The 23,600-nt window shown below is 55.5% G+C and overlaps 6 protein-coding genes across 6 annotated transcripts; 3 read left to right on the top strand and 3 right to left on the bottom strand.

The window, feature by feature from the left end:
- Positions 1-1,693: 1,693 nt before the first annotated feature.
- On the top strand, positions 1,694-7,659 carry BDP81DRAFT_390602 (PH domain-containing protein; the record flags this gene model as incomplete). The annotated part of the gene is made up of 3 exons (XM_060587424.1): positions 1,694-2,137; positions 2,194-7,459; positions 7,520-7,659. The coding sequence occupies 3 exons, from the start codon at positions 1,694-1,696 to the stop codon at positions 7,657-7,659; spliced, it is 5,850 nt and encodes a 1,949-aa protein (XP_060449937.1).
- A 1,605-nt stretch (positions 7,660-9,264) lies between these two features.
- BDP81DRAFT_390601 (uncharacterized protein) lies at positions 9,265-12,329 on the bottom strand (the record flags this gene model as incomplete). The annotated part of the gene is made up of 2 exons (XM_060587423.1): positions 9,265-11,740; positions 11,806-12,329. The coding sequence occupies 2 exons, from the start codon at positions 12,327-12,329 to the stop codon at positions 9,265-9,267; spliced, it is 3,000 nt and encodes a 999-aa protein (XP_060449936.1).
- Positions 12,330-13,409: 1,080 nt separating this feature from the next.
- BDP81DRAFT_341579 (DNA polymerase family B) lies at positions 13,410-19,119 on the bottom strand. Its single transcript, XM_060586033.1, has 2 exons — positions 18,750-19,119; positions 13,410-18,700 (listed from the first exon to the last, which is right to left on the bottom strand). The coding sequence occupies exons 1-2, from the start codon at positions 18,982-18,984 to the stop codon at positions 13,785-13,787; spliced, it is 5,151 nt and encodes a 1,716-aa protein (XP_060449935.1). The 5' UTR covers positions 18,985-19,119; the 3' UTR covers positions 13,410-13,784.
- A 344-nt stretch (positions 19,120-19,463) lies between these two features.
- Positions 19,464-21,183, top strand: BDP81DRAFT_131769 (pre-mRNA-splicing factor SLU7). The gene has a single exon (XM_060581749.1). It carries the CDS (start codon positions 19,656-19,658, stop codon positions 21,039-21,041), a length of 1,386 nt encoding a protein of 461 aa, XP_060449934.1. The 5' UTR covers positions 19,464-19,655; the 3' UTR covers positions 21,042-21,183.
- BDP81DRAFT_131760 (40S ribosomal protein S9) lies at positions 21,183-22,200 on the bottom strand. Its single transcript, XM_060581748.1, has 4 exons — positions 22,117-22,200; positions 21,996-22,052; positions 21,817-21,915; positions 21,183-21,751 (listed from the first exon to the last, which is right to left on the bottom strand). Exons 1-4 carry the CDS (start codon positions 22,122-22,124, stop codon positions 21,337-21,339), a joined length of 579 nt encoding a protein of 192 aa, XP_060449933.1. The 5' UTR covers positions 22,125-22,200; the 3' UTR covers positions 21,183-21,336.
- A 262-nt stretch (positions 22,201-22,462) lies between these two features.
- On the top strand, positions 22,463-23,137 carry BDP81DRAFT_390597 (ribosomal protein L21e; the record flags this gene model as incomplete). Its single annotated transcript, XM_060587422.1, has 3 exons — positions 22,463-22,498; positions 22,564-22,679; positions 22,807-23,137. 3 exons carry the CDS (start codon positions 22,463-22,465, stop codon positions 23,135-23,137), a joined length of 483 nt encoding a protein of 160 aa, XP_060449932.1.
- Positions 23,138-23,600: the final 463 nt, after the last annotated feature.

The following is a 23,600-nucleotide window of genomic DNA, read 5'->3' as shown; positions in this document are numbered from 1 at the left end:
TACCTGCAGCTACCCGACCTTATTCCCTCACTACGTTACCACGGGCCAATACCCGTTTCGTTCTTTCCTACCTAGTTCTTGGTCTTTCTCTTCGCGCCTCCCTCCGTCTGCCGCCGCCGCCGCCGCCGCCGCCGCCTCCTCCGCGCTCCGCTACACGTCAATCTTCCCGACCGATCGGTTTGCGACTCTACTTCAGCCAATACCACCTGGTGCTACTTTACCTTACCTTACCGTGGGTAGAACTTAGCTCCTTAAGGTACCTAGAGAGAGTCAGAGGGCTACCCCCAACGGTTCTGTCTCGTCACTGTTCACCGCCGCGCTCGCTCACCTCGTATTACCGGCCCGTAGTCAACTGCAGAATATCCTCAACTGAGACCTCAGCGCTCTTCGAACACGCCAGCTCATTTGCTTTTTCTCCCCTGGCATCCTTCGCCTCTATTCGCCGAGACTCACAGGAAACGGCAGACCTTCCCCTAATAATACCATTGTCTTATTCTTCGCCGCCGTTTTTTGTTTCTCACTGTCCCTTTCCCCGGACATAGGCCGCTCTTTACACAGCACGCAGTCACACAGACACACACACACCAACAAACCCCGGTCGTTCGTTCTCCAAAGCACCTACCTTCTCCAAAGCACCTACCGCTTCTAGGTTCTTAAACCTTCCATCGTCTGGTTCTTTCTTCTGCCCAACGGATCCTGCGGCTTTCTAAAAAGGTACGTAAAAGTGTCTGTGTGTCAAGAAGGGAAAAAAGAACAACAAAAAAAAAAAAGGGACGAAAGAGGAGAGAGAAAAAATAGGCCCCCCCCCAAAATATACAGCGCCAACCTGAAGTTCTGGCGCAGAAAACAAGAGCAACCACAAGGGAAAAAAAGGTGCGGGCGCGTCTAGCTCATCCCACCACCCCGTCCCATCCTCTTAGCTGCATCCCCCGTGCAGATACTCAAGGCCAAACAACAAAGCCGACAGGCACTGCCTTGCTTCTACTGGTCGCGTAGCGCATTTTTTCTGCAGGACCTAACCATCGCTCCATAGGACCATCCCGTCACACACAACATTGAACCCGCCTGCGTCTGCGCCTGCGCCTGCGTACGCAGTAAGGAAGCACTGGGGACCGCATTCCAGTCAACAACACAACAATCCATCGCACCGCACCGCAGTCGCTGTCCACTCCTCTGTCCTTCTGACCTTAGGTCACCTCAGCTGTGGGAGGGGAACACAAACAACAAAGTCCCCCGTCAACGTCAACAAAAAACATCACGCACCCCCAGTCAACACCACTCTCTCCCACCTACTTCCCTTTGCGACCAGCCCCGACTTGCGCCTTCAATTCCTCGGCTTCCTTCTCTTTTTCACCTTCTCTCGTTTATTCCTCTCTTCCTCTTGGGTTTTTTCCTTCTCCCACGTGGGTGACGACATCTCGCCCTTCTGCACACGGCAGCCGGCTCTGCACGCCCCGCGCTTGTGTTGCAGCTCATTACCTCAGGTCACCCTATCCCCCGTTCGGTACCGGCTATTTCCATAAGCTTGCCTGACTCGGCCGATAATTGCGACAACACAACTGCCTGTTTACAACCACACCACCAAGCGACCGAGACCGACAAGTCGACGACGACAACGCTGCTCCGCGGATACGTGCACTGGATGTCGCCACGACGCATCTGACGGCGGCATCCCCCATTGTTCCCACCCAACATGGCTACCTCACTCGCCGTCGATAAACCCCATTTGCCGCCTGCTGAAGCGGATATGAACGATCCTTTCGTATCCCCGCCTGGTCCAGCCCACAATCGCTACTCTGCCTACGACAGCCAATCCTTCAGCTCATCACCAGGCCAGGCGAAGCGCGCATTACAAGCACACATTGCAGATACCGAACAACGCCTCGACGAAGCCGGAAAGCTAGGAACCGCACTAGTCCACCAGCGCAAGGAACTTGCAGAACGATTGAAGGAAGTGGAAGAGCAGGAAACAGAAGGAGAACTCGCTCCCGAGTTGCGCGCCAAGCTCGCCGATATCGAAAAAGAGTACAACGATGTTGCTCGAGAGACTGCCAGGGCTTTCTTGCCCAAACAGAGAGTCCCCAGCAATGAAGCCGCTGGAGGTTCACCCTACGTCCCTGACGGAAGAATAGGAAGAGTAAGTCTGCGCCGAACACAAGTGGCGCATGTCTGTTCCGGCTGACCATGCAACAGCGCTCCGTCAGTCCATCCAAATTTGAGAAGCTCGAGATTCAGGCCACCGGATCGCCTAGTAAGCTCAGCGTCCCGAATCGCAAAGTTAGAAACCAGCCCGCCAATCGCATCCACGATATCGAGTTTGCCGCCGAAATCAGCACATCCTTGATTGCCCAGGTTCGCAACCTTCAATCACTCCTATCCGAAAAGGACGAGGAGCTTCGCGACATCAAGGTCGACAAGTCCAAACTTGAAATCGAAAACGAGAACTTTCAACAACGTGTTAAGACTCTGGACGAAAGCGAGAATCGGTACAAGGACGAGAATTGGAACCTCGAGACTCAAGTCCATGACTTGATCGCTTCGCAGAAAGACGCTGCCGATCGAGAGAAGAAGCTCACCCAAAGCCTCAATGTCCTCCAGGTGGAGAAGAACTCGGCGCAGAAGGAGCTCGATGATGCTAAGGTCTCACTTGCCAAGCTCGCCGAGGAACATGAGCGAGCTGTGAAGCACCTCGACCTCGACTTGACCACCTCCAAGCGGAATGCGGCCACGGCGGAAACCGAGAGAAACGCCTTGCGAAGAAAGGTTGACGACTTGATGAGCCAGAACACGGAGCTCGCCAAGGCCATTTCAGTCCAGCGCGGCCGCATGTCCGATCGCGACTTTGTTCGCGGCGTTAGCGACGAGGACTTTGAGACCGCGACAGACGGATTCACTCCCGAGCACTCACCGCCGCCCTCGCCCATCAAGGGTACTCCTCGCCACGCTATGCTGGAGTCCGAGACGCTCAAGAGCTCTCTGATGCACGCCCAGCGAACCATCCAGAGCCAAAAGACTGTCATTCACCGTGAGAAGACCGAGAAGCTCGAGCTTAAGCGACTCCTCCAGGACACGCGCGATGAGTTGGAGAAGCTCCGTGCTGACGCCGCCCCCGCCCCTGCTCGTCGCACCCGCAAGGTTGAGTCGAGAGAGTTCAAGAAGCCATCCCGCGGCTTGCTCGGCGGTCACCGCAGCAGCAGAAACGAGGTCTACCAGGACGACAACGAATGGGAAGAGGCCACTGAGATTGGCAGCCCGAGAACTTCACCCACCCTTCGCTCAAACTCCACCGTCCGCAGACCCGGTAGCCGACCCGGCAGCAGCTACAGACCCCAATTCACCGACGTCAGTGACGCTTTCGAGACTGCCAACGAGACTAGCGACGCTGCCTTGGAGACTGCCAACGAGCGTGGCACGGAGACGGAGGACTTCCAGACCGGCGTGGAAGACTTCTCTGGAGGCGATGACACCGAGACTGAGACAGAAAGCCCGTCTAAGGGTCGTGGACTGCGTCCTCAGACTCTTGTAATGGGAGGAGGCCGAGACTCGTACGACAGCACTGCGTCAACCTCAGCCGATGAGGATGAAGAGTATATCGAGTACAGGACGCCATCGTCGCAGTACAACAACCAGCGCATGCGTGTCAGACTGGGACGAGGACTGGTAAACCGCCGTTCTAGGCAGGCCAGCGAGGAGCCAAACTTCCAGAGCAGCCCTGCCAGCGCTGCTACAGGCAGCGCTACCGGAACACCACAGGCGACGGAGGGCCAGAGCTTGTTCGCAGAGCTCGGTGAGCTTGAGACCAGTGATGCTGAGAGCATTGAAGAGACGCCGAGCCGCGCTAGATCCGCCACTGCCGATTCCACATCCACACCGGCAGTGCCCACTCTGTCTCACGACTCGGTCAACACCGGCAGCATGACGGACCCTGTTAAGAGAGCGGCCGCGGCTTCAAGGCCCTTGATGGTCGACTCTGGTATGATGACAGAGCCCATGATCGAGTCGCCTCCGTTGTCCCCTGTCAGCGTTGTTCACGATGACAAGGTTGAGTCAATGGCATCCATGATGGCCGCCAGCCAGGTCGCCCGTCACTTGTCCCAAGACGATGCCACAGACGGAGTGCGCTCCAGACCGTTGTCCACACTGTCTTACAGTGACTCTGGTGCTCAGTACGATCGGGATATGGATGCTAAGCTGGCACAATTCCCCATGCCGCCATCTAGCCCGCAGCACTCTGTTCTGCCGCCGCCTCCCGAGCTCAGTCTGTCGTCCATCGACGCTCAGGATATCGAGCCAGTCGTCGAGCCCGTGACGCCGCCTCCAGCTCCAGCTCCTCTGACCATGACATCTCTTGTGTCAGAAGTCGTTGAGCCCAAGGCAGAGCCTGAGGTTCCGGCTCCTGTTTTGGCTTTCACTCCGCTTGTCTCGGAGATTGTCGAGCCCAAGGCTGAACCCCCGGTCCTGCCTCCGACCCTGAGTATCTCAACTTACCTCTCAGAGGCGGTCGAGCCCGTGGCCGAGCCTGAGGTGCCGCCTCCGGTCCTGAGTCTGTCGGCTCTTCATGCCCACAACCTTGAGCCCGTGGCCGAGCCCGAGACTCCCCCGCCGACGCTGTCATTGTCGGCCTTGCGTGCTCATAATCTTGAGCCTGTTGCTGAGCCTGAGACGCCACCTCCTGCTCTTAGCCTGTCGGCGCTGCACGCCCACAACTTGGAGCCGGTAGCCGAGCCCGAGATCCCCCCCCCGGCTCTCAGCCTCTCTGCCTTGCACGCACACAGCCTTGAGCCCGTCGCGGAGCCCGAGATTTCTCCCGCGGCTCTCAGCCTTTCTGCCCTGCACGCACACAACCTTGAGCCCGTCGCGGAGCCCGAGCTCGTGATCCCGGTGCCAGACCTCACCTTGTCGGCCCTCTTGTCCGAGCACATTGAGCCCAAGGAAGAGCCTGAGACGTCCAGATCTCTCGCGGCGATCCCTGCTCCCATCCCGGTGCCAATCTCAGCACCAGCGCCGACCCTCAGTCTCTCATCCATTGCATCCGAAAACGTGGAGCCGCGAGAGGAGCCCGAAGTCCCTGTCGTTGTGCCCACGCTCAGTCTTTCAGCAATCGCCACTGAGCATGTCGAGCCCAAGGCAGAGCCTGAAGTCGTCCCACCGGCGCCAACCCTCAGCCTCTCAGCGCTGTACTCTCACAACCTGGAACCTCAAGCAGAGCCCGAGGTCTTGCCTCCCGCTCTCAGCTTGTCGTCCATCGTGGCCGAGGACGTAGAGCCCAAGGCCGAGCCCGAGATCATTCCAGAGGTACCGGCGCTTTCGTTCTCGTCTATTGCAGCTGAGGACATCGAGCCACAAGTAGAGCCCGAGGTGATTGTGCCCGTCCCGGTTCTCAGCCTCGCGTCAATTTCTTCCGAGAACATCGAGCCCAAGGCCGAGCCTGCGCCAGCTCTTACCATGTCTTCGATCTCATTCGCAAACATTGAGCCTATCGCAGAGCCGGTGGTGTTGCCACCATTGCCCCCAGCCCTTGCGCTCTCCTCCATCTCATCGGAGAACATTGAGCCCAAGGCAGAGCCTGAGGTTCCAGCTCCTCCGCCCGCACTCCTCGCGTACTCGAACATTTCATCCGAGCACGTCGAGCCTCGTGCTGCTCCTCAGCCTATTCTGGACTTCTCATCGGTGTTGTCTCAGCACGTAGAGCCCGCTATGGCGCCGGAAACCGTGGCGCCCAAGCCCAGTTTCGGTTTCTCCACGATCGAGTCAATTGAGACGCAACCCATCTCGCCTAGAAGCCCGAAGCGGGATGCTTTTATTCTTCCCCGCAACATGGATTCGCCATTCGATGAGAAGGATGCGCCAAGGACGCCCTCCAAGAATGCTCTGATGAGCTCCGTCTTTGGTCGGGGAAAGAACAAGGCCTCCGACAGCCTTGTTATCGCGGAGGACGACACTCGGCAATCGCCTAGCGACGAACGTCTGTCCGAGACTCCCGAGTCTCAGCGGCCGTTCAAGGAGATTTCAACTAACGCCACCGGCCGCCCTGCACCCAAGGTTATCGTCCCCATGTCCGACTCAGGCGCCCAGACTTCCCTGACCGCCGAGGCGATTGATGAGATGCTCCTCGCAAAGACCAAGGACACGTCCGACAAGTCATTGTCGAGCTTCGGCACCCCGAGCACTCCTGGCACCGTTCGCATTCGTCGTCCCTCCCACGACAGTCTCAGCAGTTTCTCCACCGAGAACAAGATGGATACAGCATTTAGAAGGCCAGGAAGTGCGAACAGCAACCTCGCGCCGACTCCACCGCTACCTCCTCTCCCGCCCAACCACAAGGAAGCCATTGAGGCTGCGAGAACTGGCTCGTCGCATAGTGCGGTTATGGGCCCTCCCTTGTGGCCTGCCTCTGCTATGAGAAACCAGCGACCACAGACTCCCAACGGCACCGCCAGACCGCAGTCCCCGCTGTCAATCTCGACAGCAATGAAGGCGACGCCTGTTGCTCGTGGCACGCGCGCTGGTTCAGCGTACGGCACCGCTGAGGTTCACTCACCGACTAAGTTGTCTACTATGAGCAGACACTCTTCGGTGTCTTCGTTCGTCTCCGAGATCGATCACCGTTTCAACCCTCAAGCCGAGCTGGCTGCCGCAACAGGCTTCGGTCCTAACACCGATCCCCGCATGATCCAGGCCATCACGCAGACCATGATCGGCGAGTACCTCTGGAAGTACACCCGCAAGGCCGGTAGGGGAGAAATGTCCGACAACAGACACAGACGCTACTTCTGGGTTCATCCGTATACTCGGACTTTGTACTGGAGCTCCCGTGACCCGGCGACTGCTGGTCGCCAGGAGCTTCGCGGCAAGAGTGTGCCCATCGAGGCCGTTCGTGTGGTCACCGACGACAACCCAATGCCACCCGGCCTGCACCGCAAGAGTTTGATCGTCATCTCTCCCGGCAGAACCATCAAGTTCACCTGCACGACTGGCCAGCGCCACGAGACGTGGTTCAACGCCTTGTCATATCTCCTGCTTCGCACAACCGACGAGGGCCAGTCCGATGTCGAGGAGATGGCCGGTGCCATCACCCAGGCTGACGTGGACGAGTTCAACCCGCAATTCGGCCGCCGCACCAACTCCACGGCCCGTCCCAGGCCGCCTCCGTCTCTGTCATCATACAACTCACGGACAACTCGCAACCAGTCTCCGGCAGTCGACATGTCAATGAACGTGCCTACGCTCACACCGAACAAGCACTCGATTGCTCAGGCTCAGAGACCCACCATGGCTGGTAGGATTAGTGGCTACTTTGGCACCTTCTCGAGTCTGAGGAGCCGCTCCGCTGCGGCCCCGACCCCAAGCATTTACGAGGCGAGCGAGGTGCACGACAGCGCTGAAGACCTCCGAGAGATTATTGAGAGACAAGATCGGGATGCCGACCGGCTCGAGAACGTGCGCGCCTGCTGTGATGGTGAGTTTGCCCTTACACGTGTGTTAGAGTGAATTTCCGTTGCTAACTAACTATGACCAGGCAAGCACGACGTTGGTACTCTTCACCACCACCCTAAGAGGGGTCGGCCTTCTGGCGCCCATTCTCACTCTCACTCCCACTCCCAATCTGGACCCTCTACGTCTGCCACACCCATGAGCACCGTGAGGGCGCGATCATAAAGTCGCTGCCAACGGGCCCATGAACATTTGTCTACATCCGGCTGTTGAGCAGTCTACCGTAATATAAATCATTGAAGCATCCTTCAAATCCACTCGCTACGCCAAGAAACTGGCCCGCCCCGTGGGAACACCCTCCCCACTCATGATCAATTCGCTCCCACGCAACGGACCACGACGTCTATGACAACCATCTCCCTGTCGTCTTTGCCTAGGATGCCCTGCCGTCCCGCAAGAACCCAGGCCCTATTCTCCTTTCGGTTTCGACCTAATCTAGCTTACGACTGCATCCAGGACCCTGGCGTCCTACGACCAAATTTCATTAAACGCGTCCTGCCTAATATGGCCTGTCTCGATTATCAGAACAACCATTGCCCGACTACTGCCAGCCAAGATCCGAATACCCCCGGATAATTGCTATTTATGCTTTGTCCTGTCCGACTCTGCTTTTCGCTGTTCTTTTTTTGCCGGGAGCGACCTTGTCATGGTTTTAATTGTTTCACGGCACCGGCGAATTTGGGAAAGGAAATTAAGCAATGGGGGTCTCCCTTGGGAAGAGAGAACAGAAACATTGGCGTATTGTACTACCAACTGTAATGGAGTCCAGTCTTGCTTCGTGTTCCTCTTGTCTCTTGTTGGATTGGGCTATGGCAAACACCACCCGAAATGGAAACCACACAAAAAAACACAACCCAACTTTTCTATGTACACCTTTTTCTTCCGGCTTTGAGTTTTCTTTTGGGAACGTCAAAGTCTCTTTTTCATGTTCATTAGTTTTTTTTCTTTTTTTCAGCGGCGACTCTTGATTGAGCTCCCTAGCCGAGCCCGTGTCCTGAGGATTCAGGAGGAGTTTTTAGGGGACTATTGTAGATGTAGTTACTCGAATTGCCCTCTTTTGCCCTGAACTTCTCGTGTCCGCGTGTGTTGCTCAAGTGACTAGTCAGTAGTCCAGACTTGACTGTTCCGATGCCGCTGTATGTGCGCCTATGACGGGTACTGTCTAGTCCGCATTTGGTGCCGTTCTGGGGAAAGTGGTTCGTGAAGGCCAGAGGTGAGTGAGGACGGGAGAGAGAGTCTTTGACTCTTTTGATCTGGTGTGGAATTTTCGTCGTTTGCACGGGGACACGTAATCTCCGTCCTGCCTCCCGTTACTGCTAATTCGATGTATATGGATATGCGGGCTCAGTCGCGTCTAGGTATTCTGCCTCGTTCATCCGTGTTCAGAGTTCAATTGGGATCACCCCTTTTATATCAATCCTTGACCAGGTTGAGGGTGCTTCAGTGACCTTACATGGTAGACCACCACCACCACGAGGGATCTTTGACAAAGGGAGAAGCCCACGGAATCTTATACCTCAGCAAAACCAGCAAATAGAGTAAAGACATGTGTGTATGTGTATGTGTATATATGTATGTATACGGATCAGAGTCTCGTATCCTACACTCTTTGAGAAGAAATACTTCAAACTCCATGATCCGCCAAAACCGGTTCCCTAAACCCCCAAACATCCCATCCCAAACCAATGCCCTATGCCCACGCCTAATATCATGATGCCCAACTCCAGCAAAACATTTGGAAAAACAAACGCAGACACTCCGCCAAGATCATTACTTCACCTCGACGCTCGATCTCCCGTCTACACCGACGACACCCTCATCCTGCTCATCCATCCACGCGGAATAATCATCGTCATCCTCGTCGATACCTGGAGCATGGGCTGGCTTCGCCACAATGGGATCCTCGAGCTTGGTCTCCCTGCGCTGCGGTAACGGCGGTGGCGTCCTACTCTTGCTCTCCTCCTCTTCGTTACTGTGTTCCTTCTTCTCATCGACAACCACACGATCACGACCTCTTGTCTTCTCCACCGAGACATCCGGATCCCCTTCGCCATCAGAGACGTCCTCAGCCCATGGCTGAACGTACGCCGGCGGGGGCATACTCTCCTCCATGGGCGTAGAAGGCTCCGAGTCAAGTGGCGCCTCCACAACCAACAATCTCTCACCGCCGCCGTCCGCGTTCTTACTCGTGTCCAAATGACGCCGCGAGGGCAGGGGCGGAGGCGGCACGGGTCTGCGCTCCGACTTGCCCTCCGACGTCGCCGCCGAGTGAGGCCGTTCAGGGAGATTCGGCGGCGCAATGGGCTTGCGTTTCGGCACAGGGATCGTCGTCACCTTGGAGCCTTTTACAGGTGGAGGCAACGGCGTACCCGGCGGAGGCAAAGGCTGGCCACGTCCCATCGGCTGGTTTAGGTCGAGCGGGGGATTCTGTTCCGTCGAAGCGCCATTCTTGGCGTCCTTGTGCTTTTGTATCGCGTTCCATCCCCACTGTCTCGCCGTGACCGCAGCGTTGGCTACGGCGGCGAGCGTCGTGCGTTTTCCCTCGCCGTTGGTCGACGCGGTCGAGTTCGTGCTGCCCGTGTTCTCCCTCCGGAAAAGGCCCTTGGAGATGGAGCCCGTAGCGCTTCTGACAGAGGCTCTTGAAGATGTAGTGGGTGAGTTCGGGTCGGCTGATTCATTGTTGCGCATCGACTCCGAAGACGAAGCTGTGCTGCGGCGTTCCTTGGCCATTGGCGTACGGTCCGTCTCGTTCTCGTTATCCGTGGCTTCGCGTGAGGATGCGGAGGACTGGCTCGATGCCTTCGCGACGGGTGGTGGTCTGGCGGGTGTCTCAGAGGGTGTCGTCACCGGTGTTGACCTTGCTGATAACGCTGCCATCATGCTGGAGGCATGGTCTGGGGGTGAGGACGAGGGCTTGAACACGTCTGCGTGCGCCGCGTCGGTGCCGACCACAGGGTTCGCTGGACTCGATATCGACGGCGACCTGAACGGCTTAGGTATCGGTGTCGCAGTAGTCGGTGAGCCCATAGCATCAACGCTCGTCGACGAACTATTCAAAGGACTGTTCGGGCCCTTGTTCTGTATCTTCCTGCCGAACAAGCCGGTCGGCTGTGTGTTCTCAACGATTGGCATGCTGTGGCTCTTTTCGATCGGTCTCATGTCGCTTTGCAAGTCACCCGTCTCTTCGAGGTGATCGACTCCCTCCACATCGCCCTCTCCAGCCACATTGGTCTCCGTACTAGGTGAGCTGACAACCGCGTCGTCGTCGTCCCAAATACCGCCTCGCCATTTCTTGTGCTCCGTGTTGAAGAAGGGCATGTCGTCCCAAAACGGCTGCACCAGCGTCTCGGCAATGACCTCCTTGATCCGGTTCTCAATCTGTCGTAAAATAATGGTGTACGTAATCTGCCTCGCGCTCACAATCGGCTCGATTGTCATTTCAATCTTTGGCATGCTGTGGAACGACAGCCATATTCTGTTACTTGGCGGGGGCTTGATCTTGAACAGCATGTGGCCCTCGAGCTTCTTAATGACCACTGCGAGAACGAGATCGACCTCGCGGACTTTGAAGCGTGCGCCCAGGTCTATGCGGGCCGTCGCGGCGACCTCCATTCTGAAGTTGCCGGTATACTTCACATCGGCTTCCATCACGCATTCTCCCTCAACATTCAAATCTTTGTGGCGCGGATTCGTGATGATAGGTGCAGAGTCGCCGGTATCGATGCGGCGAATAGCAATATTGGTGAGGAACGCAGGCCGCTTGACACGGGCAATCTTCTTGGTGAGCTTCTCACGAATCAAGTGCTCAAGGTCCGTCGTCCTGTAAATGCCTAGGAACACGCGACCAATCATGGCGTTCAGCCACCTTGTGGAAAGGTGCTCCTCGGACGAGTGCAGTTTCTGGACCAACGCAATGATGTTCTTGACCTCGAACTGCTTCGGCCTGGGCGCCTTCCTCTCAGCGCCAAAGTTTTGCTCCTGGTTACGGAGCATGGCGAAGTAAAAGTCCTCCTTGGCAGAACAGTTTTCGGAGAAGAGGTAAAACGGCTTGGAGAGCTGGCTGTCCGGTCCGACCTCGGGCCCATCTGACCTCCGCGACAAACACAGCGCATTCCTCTTGATGTAAAGCTCGCCTTCTGGTGTGACGTCTCCTCCCGAGTATATGCTAATGTCGTGGTGCAATAGCGATACCACGTGCCGGACCTCGAGTTGTTCATCGTCGTCAAAGAGCATCAAGTGCCCGTGTCTGTGGCAGGTTAGTCTCCGCAGTAGACGAGCAGTTGCAAACGGATCGCAATGAAGGTCGCATACCTCAGTACGACATAGAAGACATTGCCAGCGTTTTTGGGACGCTGGCTCAGCCCGTTCCTGTTATCCAAGGGGCCTGGCGTCGGTTTCCGCTCGAATATGCTCCTGTACATGGTCTGGTAGACGCTCTGGCTCGGCGCTGCGACGGTGGTCGAGCCGGTCGGGGTGGACCTCTCGATGGGCTTCGCGTTGATGCCCATGGGAGTGTACTCTCTGCACACGGCAAAGTACCCCGCCGCTACGTCGTTATCCTGCGCCGAGCGCTTCGTGGCCGCCGCAGTGGCATCGTCCTTGGCAGCTGCCTTCACGGCCTCGAGAGCGGTGAGGTCGTCGCCGGGCTGGACGATGGAGCCCGGACCGCCGGCGGCGGTGTTGGCGGCGTCAACGACAGCGTCGCGATTCGTGTCGGCATCCTGTCGGTAGGGGAGGGTGAAGTAGGCGTGGGCGAAGACGGTGAGGATCACCAAGGGCAGGAAGGTCAGGCCTCCTAGGAGGTAGGTGATGAGGAAGCCGGTCCAGCCCCCCATCGCGCGGTTCCCGGAGCTTTTGCTGGGTTGCTTCCCTCTCGCACGTTGTCTGAACTCCTTCACTCTTCGCGCGGCACTTGTAGCAGTGCTGCTAACGGAAGGACAGCAGGCGGAGAGGAGAGATAGGCGGGACCATCGGCGCTTAGGTCGTTTACGAGACGAAGAGTGTTCGGGCGGGGGGAGAGTCGTATTGGATCGAGGAAGCTTGTGGCGGCGGTTGGTGGTGGTGTTTGTGGAGCGAGAATGGAAGCTCTTTGTTTCAGGATGCAAGTCAACGGCAGCTTGGTGCTGTTTGGGAGGCTCAGCTATTCGGTAACTTTTTTTTGTGTGCGTGTGGTGGGCAATAGAAAGTGGACAAGATAGCTCTCGCGGATCTGGGTCTTGGCCACAGGGCGTTTCTGGACCGAGAAAATGGATCAGGTAAGACAATGGAGAGAGATATGCAGGTCACTGTGAACCTTGGGAACGTCCAATAGGCCGCTCTGACGCCGTCATGTGATGGTAGCTTTGCAGTCTTGCCCCTTGTGAAAGCTGGCCGTAAGCAACAGGCGAATGGATGGATGGGACGGAGGGCAGAGGGTTGCAGCACTACTCAGCAGACCAAAAGTTTCCTTTTTTACGGATGGACAGGAGCAAAGGAAGATGGTTCAGGGCGGATCGAGAGCCAAGGCGACCTACTGCGTAGAAGCTGTTGAAGAGAAAGTATTAAGTGGCCTTACGGTGTGCCTTCCAGATTGCCCGAATGTGGAGAGTGGAAAGTGGAAAGTGGAAAGTGAAGCGGTAATAGCCACTGAGCTGAGGGTTCCGAGTGACCCGCAAACCGCTGTTCCCTACCGCCTCTGGGCAAGTCTCCAAGACTCCAACTGCCCTGTGGCTCTCCGGTCGAGTCGGTAATGAGCATCCCTGCACCTCATCTTTCCCCTTTTACCCCGCGAGAAACAAGGAGAGGGGACCCCTGGCGAACAGTGAGGTCACTAAGCAGTAGTAGCTTCATACCAAGTAGCACTGGAAGAGTTCGGCTCTTGGGTCGCCTTTTCCCATCTCCTCACGATGTCATCAGTCACACACTCAATACACTAAACCGCCATCTCTACCTTGGTGCATGCGTCTGATAAGTAGTGCTTGTCTATTCTACCGATACTCCGTTGTTCAGTACAGTACACGCAAATCGGACGGAGCCGCGTCCGTCCAATCCTATCCACCCACCTTACTCAAAACAGTGGCCTGCCCTTGCCGTGACATCATAACCTTATCAATCATTTGTATCCTGCCTGAGGGCCGGTGCGCTTTACCCGCCATGCCGCCCTATCATCTTTAGACCGATCACCGATATCAACACCGACACCGTCACCGACCTTATCCATATTCCAGATCCAGGGTATCCAGCCAAACGCCCAGAATGACAATGACCACACCCGTAATGAAAGTATTATATCCGTACAAACTCGTACAACCTCACCACTCCAACGCGGCTCTTCCAGCCTTCGCAACCAACTCCCGAACGACCGGCTCCAGCGCGCTCTTCTCCGTCTTCAGCCGCGCGCCCTGCTTAACCCGCGAGTAAAACACGGGACAGTCTTTGCTATCGCACGGCACCTCATCCGCCGCCGGTAGCGCCGAGCAGCTCCGGCAGATCCTCACCACGTCCATGTACTTCCTCTCCTCGTCCTTGAGTCGCGTCTGCAGGTTGAATAACGACGAGGGAGCATCCTGCTGGCACTTGCCGCACAGCACGCCCTCCACCTGCATCTTGATATTGCACGAGATGCACGACGCCGACTTGAGGTACGACTCCAGCGTCTTCTTGCTGCCGAGCCCCCCAGCCGCCCCGAGCGTCTGGTCCACCCGCCGGATCCGCTGCACTTTGGGCATCTCGTCGTACCACTGCCGCACGTTGGCGCCCACCAGGTTGAAGATTCTTTCCAGCGGCGGGATGAGGTTCTTGGAGATGTAGTACTCCGCGTCCAGCTGCGAATGCGAGTCGTTGAGGAGGTCCTCGGGCGCTACGCACCGGTCGATCAGGCGCGCCCCCGGAGCCCCCGTGATAACGACGTACGGCACTCGTTCTCCGTACTGCGGCTCGGCGCGTGCGTCTTCGAGCATCTTCTTGGTGCTGATGAGCGCCCCCGGTGGTGGCGGGCCCTTATCGCTGTAAGTGCCGAGCTTCACCTCCCTCGCGTAACAAAAGTCCTGCACCGAGACGGACCCGCGCATGATCTTTTCGCACTGCTTCTGGAAGTAGGCCTTGACCTCGCTGAGGTTCGCCGTTTCAAACAGCAGCTTGAGGGCCTTCTCTTCAATCTTTTGCTCTGCCGGCGTGCCATCACGCCTCACCGTCTCAATGCCTTTGGCGTCGAACTCGGGCGTGACTTGATCCTTACTTTCGTACTTGTAACCCACGTAGCGCTTCTTCGCCAGGAGAACACACGGGTGATAGACCTTTTCAAACTTGAGCTTGATCGGCCTGGGGTTCATATCGGTGATGGTCTTGGCAATCTCGTTGCCAATGTCAAACGCCTGATCCTTGGTCCGGCCCTTGAGGTACACGAACAGACTGTCCGTGTCGCCGTAGACGACCTCCGCGCCCCATTGCTCCTGTGAATGAATAAATGCAATTGCTCGCTCGAGCGTTTCGCGGCCTGTCTGAACTATACTGTCGGCAATCTCCGAACAAGGCATACGGCCGGAGAAAGATGCCGATGTGTATCCGTAGGTAACGTTGGCCAGAAGCTTCAGCGCCAACTGCCTGTTATTCAGCAGCGCCTGCAACGTTTTATCGTCCTTGTCTTGCTTCATCCCGCTCTTGACCATGACTCTGGTCTCCAAAATCTCGCCAAGCATCTTTGCTAAGAGAGATTTCCGAATCTCAGGCCGGACGTACATCATTCCGTTGGGTGTGATGTTGATATGGTCCTTGAGGAGCTCCAGTAGCCTCTTGTGTCTCTGATACTCGGTAAAACCCATCTTGTTCATCCCCCGCCAATTGACAATTCTGCCGAGGAATGTCGAGTAGCATAAGTTGTAAGCAATCATGACACTAGGGTACAGACTCTGAAAGTCGAGTACCAATAGCGGGCTGTTGTAAAAGTCGCTTTGAGGCTCCATCACCAGCGGGAGACATTCAAGGGCGTTTTGGCCGCCGACTTGTTTGCGACTGGGGGAAACTAGCATGAAGTTCTCGGGCTTCGCAATCCTGAACATGATGGACTCGACCTTGAACTGAGAACCGCGAGAGAAGACCGAGAAGAAGTCCACCCCTAACAGTCTGGCCTGCTCACTTGTTCGCGGGATGAGCTCGTTTGACTCCAATATCTGAATGTCGATCCTCGTTCGTGTCAAGTAGTAGCGCGTCAGCTTGTCGAGATCCCTCTGTCTACTGCTGTTGTACCACTGCGTCAGGGTTCTCCAGGAGTAGTGAGGAATGCGGCGGTGCAGAACGTGCCAGACGACGTTCTCCATGGTATACTGAAGCAAGTTCAATTCTCCCCTCATGGCTCGCCAAATATTGATCATGTGCCTGCCAGTCACGCGGATTGTCGACGTTGTGTTGAAGCCCCATCGATCGTTTTCTTTTCCGATGCGACCGTGGGAGTTACTCTTCATACGTGAAAACTCGTCACACAGATCGTAATCGTACTTTACTCGGGCTCGTTCGATGAGATAACCCCACGAGCTGCCATGAACCTCATACCCTGTCAGGATATCAGGATCGTGGTCTCTGACAATTTGTACCATGCGAACCATGACATCGAGCTCAGACGATTCCTCAATGACCTCTGCGGAAACATACCGCCGCATCCTCTGAGCAAGGGATCCGTCTGGCGATAGGACAACAACACCAGCGATTATACCCCCTGAAGCTTCCTGGCTGCTGCTGGCGGTGCCATCTGCTTTGATAGACCAGAATATGCACTGGATCTCATCCTCGTCGGGATTGGGAACAAATTTGCCCCTCGTGTTGACGTGAACCTCGAGGGCCATAGTACTCATGTACTGCGCCTCATGCTTGACGCTAGTCGACTTTTTCTTGGGCGAGTACTTGAAGCCATGCTTGTTTTTCGGGGTAGGCCCGTCGATCTGGGAGAGGTTGCGTCTTGTAGCTTGCGGGGTGCCCGTGATCTTTGCAGTAACGCTTTTTCGCTCTTTCTGTACGGGATGCTTCTTGTTCCACCAATCTTGAATTTCTTTGGCGCTTGGCGGCGGTTGACCTATCTCCCAGCTTCGGTATGAACACAAGCTTGCTTGGGCGTTGTAACGCACGTCGTTCTTGGCCTTATCGATGGGTGTGTCTGATTTAATGCCCATGCTGGCGGCAGATGTCCCAGTTGGGTCAAATTCCGCCAGATAGGGCAGAGTGTTGCTCTCGAGCCGGAATTCCCGGCCGGCATACTCCCTGGGACGAGCTGGGACGTCCTTTTCTTCACTATAGTAGGCATCTTGGTAAATCATGTCGGGAATCTGCAGGTCCTTCATTGTCGACGTGATAAGTTTGGGAGCCGGTGGCAGGACGCCAATCACACACTGGCGCTTTGCGGAGAAGGATCCGATCGCTGTCTGGATCCGATGGAGTACTGTTTCTGTTCCTGCTTCGGTCCCTGGCGAGTCCGTTGCAGGAGTAGCGATTCGGACCTTCTTTGCTGGAGTAATCGGAGTGGGCTTGCTTCGTGTCTCTTCGGGCGCTAGACTGAAGGAGACATGTTTTTGGGAATCCTTTTCAGCTTGTTGCGAAGCCCGGGGCTGGCTCATCTGACTCAATCGAAGCTTCGTGCCCGGGTCCTCCTGGCTTTTGACCACCGGAAAACCCAACAACTGGTTCGCCGCGGACTTGGAGCCTGCATTCTGAGATGATCGTGGCTTGTCTTGAGAATTTGGCGGCAACATCGTGACCTGATGCTTCTCGGAAGCTGTGCTATTGCTTAGGATGCCTTTGAGTGACGGTTTAGGCGTCACCGCATTGCACGCGGGAGTTACTGGAAGCTCGGTTCTTGGGCGTTTTGTAGAAGACACTGTCGCATGTGGAGATATAGATCGCTTGACCGATTCCGTGCGGCGGTGACCTAAGATTGATGGCTCGCTGAGTTTGGACACGAGCCCTTCTTCTTCAGCCATATCGAGCAGATCGTCCCAAACCGGCACCATTGGTGGGTTGCCAGTCTTCAACCTGCTGGCACAGACGCCTTCGTATAGCATCCCCAGCCCGTTGATGGTCTTCTTGATTGTCAGATCGACAGCGGCAGGTTCGCTTCTGGATCCAGTATCGCTAGTGACTGATGGCCTTCCCTTGATGCCAGTGCCTTTGATCTGACCATCCTGCCTCGTCTTCGGCTCGCCCATTTGAATAAGAGCCTCTTCGTCAGAATCGGCTGGATAAGGATCGTAATCATCAACTCCAAGATCGAGTACGCCTTGCTCGTCAACTTCGATACTGCTGGCCGGATTCTTGTTTGTCGGTACATGATTTGACGGCAATCCGAGGGCCGGCAAAAGGTTGGATGGATATAAATCCTCTACTGACTGGAGTGCAGTCTTCACGGCAGCCTCAAGCGGCGAATGGTCCACAAAAGTCTCAAAGCTCGGCGGCGCGGAGTCTTCCAACCCCTTTTCGCTTTCGACGAGCTTTGTGACTTCTTCTTTGTACTCTTCCTCGTGAATCCACCCTTGCGGTTGCGAGTCGCGCTTATTTGCAGACATTGACACCAAAGCTTCTGCAGGAAAGGGGCTGCTTCCTGGATCTGCATTTGGCATTTTCAACTTGCGGCGACGAGTCTCGTCCTTCCAGAGGCCAGCCATACTGTAAACAAGCTTGACATCTTCTGGGAGTGGTTTCAGACGCTCAACAAAGTTGTGGTGGAGCCGGCGCTCCTTCACCATTCGCCGGTTGGTGATGTGTTGGACGCAAATGTCTACCTCGATGGAGCAGTGACTGACCCTCGGTAGAGTCAGGCCATCGAGGACTCGAGTCTTGGGAATCATCCGGTCATGCCAAATGTGTTGCGAGTTTCCTTCTTTCTCAAATGAAGGGATCGGGCCTCTGAAGTATACATCAGATACATCCAAGTAGCCACACCCGTACAGATTGTAGTCGGTCATGAACTGTAGTAGGTACTGGAGATGGGCTTCGTAGGGTTGAAACTTCTGCTTGAGAATGACGCCTTGTTGAAGCAGGTCGGACAATCTTGTCATGACGATAGGATTGAACATGTAGATCTTCAGGAAGAAGCGGTATCCAACGTGGAAGCCGTAGAACGGCACCCCTTTGACAAGGGTGATGCGGGCGACGAACTTTGCATTTTCTCCGAATTGATCACGTCGATAGCTGACAGCCAAGGCGTGATCAATGGAAAGATGAAGTCGATAGATGTATGCGCCCACTTTTGTTAGTTAGCAAGGGTCCCTTAAGCGGTTCTTTTGCATGTTTACCATCTTCGGGCTCTAAGCTGCCCCGATACTCGACGTAGACGTATGGGAAGGCGCCATGGATATGAGCGCAAACTTTCTGTCCCGTTTCTGTCGATCCAAAAATCCTCACGACTGGGACCTTGGGACCCTTCTTCGCCTGTGCAGGACCGACATCATTCCGTAATTGAGGATCGTAATGCGTCGGCGTCGCCTGGTAGTGGTCGATGCAGTTCAGCCGAACGCGGAAAAGGTCCATGGTGGAGGATCAAAACACTCATGGAGGATGAGATGGTGGAAAGGAGACCAATGTCATGATACAGAATAAAAGCAGTCAGCTTGGTGCATGGCAAGACGGGTTCAATGACACAAAGAAGCGTATTCACGACGCGACTAGGTCATGTTGATGCAAGATCCGACGCGTGCCGGGCCAAGAGGGAACGCCCAGGGTCCGCGCAGTCATGTGGCAATACGCTTGACTCGGTGCTCCTTCAAGGCTTCCAGCAAACCGTGCTACCTCCCCTACTAAAGCAAGCGTGGCAAGGTGCCTTCTGGTGGGGCATTTTCCAGCAACCCAAAGCGTCCTACAGGCTTACCTTGTGGATGGATACCTTACCTTAAACCAAAAGGTGCTGCTAGTCGTCTGTTCAGCCAAAGACTTGCTGGGGAATCAACGTGAGGATTTTGATATTGGAGTAATTGAATTAGACAATCTTCAAATTAAAAGAACTTATAGGTGATTATGAAGGACAATAAGACCATTCGACGCTCAATTTCAAGTCATCCTTGCCATTCTTTGCCATCTAAGAGCGGCTGCTTACATAAGACACATCAGCACAGGTGGTTTTCCTGACCCAAATTCGCGACGTGAATGCGCCGTCGCCCGAACTCTCTCCAGCAACAACCCTCTCATAATCACAAACCGCCAAGATGCCGCCGCCACCACCGCCGAGAAAACCCGATCCCAAGGCGTCCGCCGCCGCAAAGGAGGAGAATATCTACATTCCCTCTTTCATCAGTAAACGTCCCTTTTATGCCGGCGAAGAAGGCGATGACCAGACCGATTACCTCGAGCATCAGCGTATCCAGAAGAAGAATGAGCAGTCGCAATGGTATGATCGCGGTCGCAAGGCCGGCCCAGCGGCCACAAAGTACCGAAAAGGCGCATGCGAAAACTGCGGCGCCATGACGCACAAAGCCAAGGATTGCCTCAGTCGGCCGAGAGCGAAAGGCGCAAAGTGGACCGGCAGAGACATCCAGGCCGACGAGGTCGTTCAGGACGTCAAGCTTGGCTGGGATGCCAAGCGTGATCGCTGGAATGGATACGACCCCAAGGAATATCGCAACGTCGTCGAGGAGTTCAACGAGATGGAGAAGCTGAGGAAACAGGCGTTGGCCAAAGGCGAGACGGGGGAGGAGGAACAGGACGATGGCGACAAGTACGCTGAAGAGAACGACATGAGCAAGCATCAAAGCACAGCTACGCGCCAGCTGAGAATACGAGAGGACACGGCGAAGTACCTGGTTAACCTGGACCTGGAATCCGCCAAGTACGATCCAAAGACGAGATCCCTTGTGGACAGCGGCGCAACCGTGGACAAGGCTGCGAATCTGTTTGCAGAGGAAGGTTTTATGCGCGGCTCGGGCGACGCCGGCGAGTTCGAGCAAGCACAGCGATACGCCTGGGAGGCCCAGGAGAAGAGTGGTGACACGACAAAACATTTGCAAGCCAATCCTACGGCCGGAGAATTTTACAGGAAGAAGGAGAAGGAAGAGGCCGACAAGAAGCGCGAAGAGCGTGAGAAGAAGCTCAAGGATCTGTACGGCGACAACTCGCAGTACACCATGCCCGACGAGTTGAAAAACGTCATCACCGAGTCGGAAAAATACGTCGAGTACGACGAGAGCGGTCTTATCAAGGGTGCGCCAAAGGTTATCGCCAAGTCAAAGTACCCCGAGGACGTCTACATCCACAACCACACATCTATCTGGGGCAGCTGGTGGTCAAATTTTCAATGGGGCTACGAATGCTGTCATTCGGTTGTCAAAAACAGTTACTGCACGGGCGAGGAGGGCAAGTTAGCTTGGGAAGCTTCTGAACGGCAACGCACGGGAGCCTCGTTAGCACTCCAGATGGAGCAGCAAGCAGAGATTCCCAAGGCGGATGACACCCCGGTGAACAAGCCGGCGACCAAACGGACAGCGGAAGAGATGATGGGCGGTGTCACGGAGGAAGAGATGGAGGAGTACAGAAGAAAAAGGACAGCGGCGAACGACCCGATGGCCAAGTTCCTGGGCAAGGATGAATTGGTCTAGGCTACCTAGATATTTAGGCATGGCTTATGAGCATTGCATTGGACAAACATGATACCCATTTCCCTGTCAAACGTTCGCATGCAAGACGATGCCTTGAGGTGGTGCCCTGAACTGAACAAGAAAAGACTTTTGTATAACATTCATTCGTGGTATCCGTATTTGATGCAATCATTCCATTTTGCCTCTGGCGAACGCCGTGACTATAAACACCCCGATGATCCCAATGGTTGGTATTTGGTATACCGACCATTCCCAGAGTTTTTTTGACCAATACTTAGCATAAATGGCGATGCATTTACTCGTCGTCCTCCTCCTCGTCACCACCGTCACCCTTGGACTCAGCGGCAGCGGCCTTCTTTCTGCGGACACGGCCGGGGCGGCCACCACCGAAGGGCGAGGTGAGAGCGAAGTCGATGTGCTTCTGGGAGTCGAGACGGACGATGAAGGAGGGGACGTTGACGATCTGCTTGCCGACGCGGATGTGACGCTGGCGGATGAGGACACGGGCGTGGTGGATGGACTTGGCAAGACCGAGCTTGTAGACGCAAGTCTGGAGGCGGCGCTCAAGGAAATCCTCGACCTTCAGGGCCAGGACGTAATCGAGCTTCATGCGGGACTCGTCGAGAACACCGACGCGCACGAGACGGCGAATGAGGGCATTGCCTTCGAAGAGACGCTTGGGGTCCTTCTCGTCGAGGGTCAAAAGCTGACTGTGGTGTTTGTTAGCCCAAAGGATGTTCCACGCGACCACTTTGCGACAGCCAAAAGAACATACCGGGCAGCACGACGAATTTTGGAGAGGGTAAGCTGGACACGCCAGACCTCACGCTTGTTGCGGAGACCGTACTCGCCAACGAGTTTAAGCTCGGAGTCACTATTATCGTATCGAAGTCAGTGGTGTGATTCACGACTTAAACAGAGCAAGCTCTTGTTCAGTGGCCGGAGAATACTGACAGACGGGCGGCCTCGAAGGGACGGTTGGGGACCTTGGAGGTCTTGGAGTAGGTGAGGCTATTGCGCAAAATCGAATTAGCATATTGGTTTCTGAGATGCGACTGCGAATCAGTCTACTTACGGCGCCATCTTGCCGACTCGTCGATATCCTTCGAATTGTGGTTGACGAAGAAAGCGAAAAGGAAAAAAACAAGAGCCTCTCGTGAAACTTGCAACACTCAATGCGAAAAATGGCTGTGGGGAGCGAGGGCTGACTAGCGCCTGTCAAAATGCGGGTCCTGTTCGCCTAGGGTCACGTGCAGTGCCCTTTTCCACAACGAAAAAAGAATTACGGGACTGAGTCAGCAGAGCACACACACGTCGCCGATTTTTTGCCTTGCCTGTTGTGTCTGGAACTTCGTGATCTTTTTCAAGACCCGACAACACCATCACCAAATTCCGCCCTCTACGACAACCACTCCGGCAAAATGGGTCACCCAGCGGGTCTTCGCGCGGGAACGCGCGTACGTATTACCCAGCTACGAATTATCTCGAGATTGCGGCCGGATTGCTGACGGTTAGCTTGCAGTATGCGTTCAGCAGAAACTTCCGTGAGAAGGGTATGATCAAGCTCTCCACGTACCTTCGCCAGTACAGAGTCGGAGATATCGTCGACATCAAGACCAACGGTGCCGTCCAGAAGGGGTAAGCGAACAAACCCGCCCTCGAATTCGAATTGCGACAATTGGAAGACTCGAGGTCTTAGTTGGGAGGAATTGCGAACATGGGCGAAATACATCGAGGAACAGAGGGCTGACTTGTCGAATTACAGTATGCCTCACAAGGTCTACCACGGCAAGACCGGTGTCATCTACAACGTCACCAAGTCCGCCGTCGGTATCATCATCTACAAGAAGGTGAAGCACCGCTACATCGAGAAGCGGATCAACATCCGCGTCGAGCACATCTCCCCCTCCCGTTCGAGAGACGACTTCATCCGCCGCGTCAAGGAGAACGCCGTCCTGAAGAAGAAGGCCCAGGCCGAGGGTAAGGCCCTCACCCTCAAGCGCCTCCCTCTCATGCCCCGTGACGCCCGCACCGTCGACTTCAAGGAGAACAAGCCCCAGACGGTCACCCCCCTCCCCTACGAGACGACGATTTAGAGTGTCTTTTGGGCGATTTGTGGGTTCTTTTGCATGTGGTGTTTACGTGAGGAACGGAAGAATTCTAGCATGGAATGGCATCACGTTTTCGGCAACGTCCATAGGGAATGGGAAAAAAAAAACCAATGACACTTCATCGTTCACACCTGCACGAGGAAATGCTTCCTGTGAGACCCGTTGGCCCCTTTGCGATCCTGCCGCGATGCCTCGGGTCCTGTCATTGTCAGGTCGGAGGCACTGGCACAGGTTCTGGTGTATGGTGTTGTGTGCTCGCGGGAAACAAGGTCAATTCGGGATGCCTGTGAAAGGCAGGCGAATAGTTGGCTCTGCTGCCAGCCGGGCCCTCATGATACCCTCAGTCAAATGATGAACACGACCTATGATCATTTACCGTGTGCAAACATGTCATTGTGAACCGCGCCAGTGTTGGAGCCGGTGCATCAACAAATTCGGATGGGGTCAA

Source organism: Colletotrichum phormii, assembly GCF_030913505.1.
Source record: "Colletotrichum phormii strain CBS 102054 chromosome Unknown BDP81scaffold_3, whole genome shotgun sequence".
NCBI lineage: Eukaryota > Fungi > Ascomycota > Sordariomycetes > Glomerellales > Glomerellaceae > Colletotrichum > Colletotrichum phormii.
This window is presented reverse-complemented; position numbering and strand designations above follow the sequence as displayed.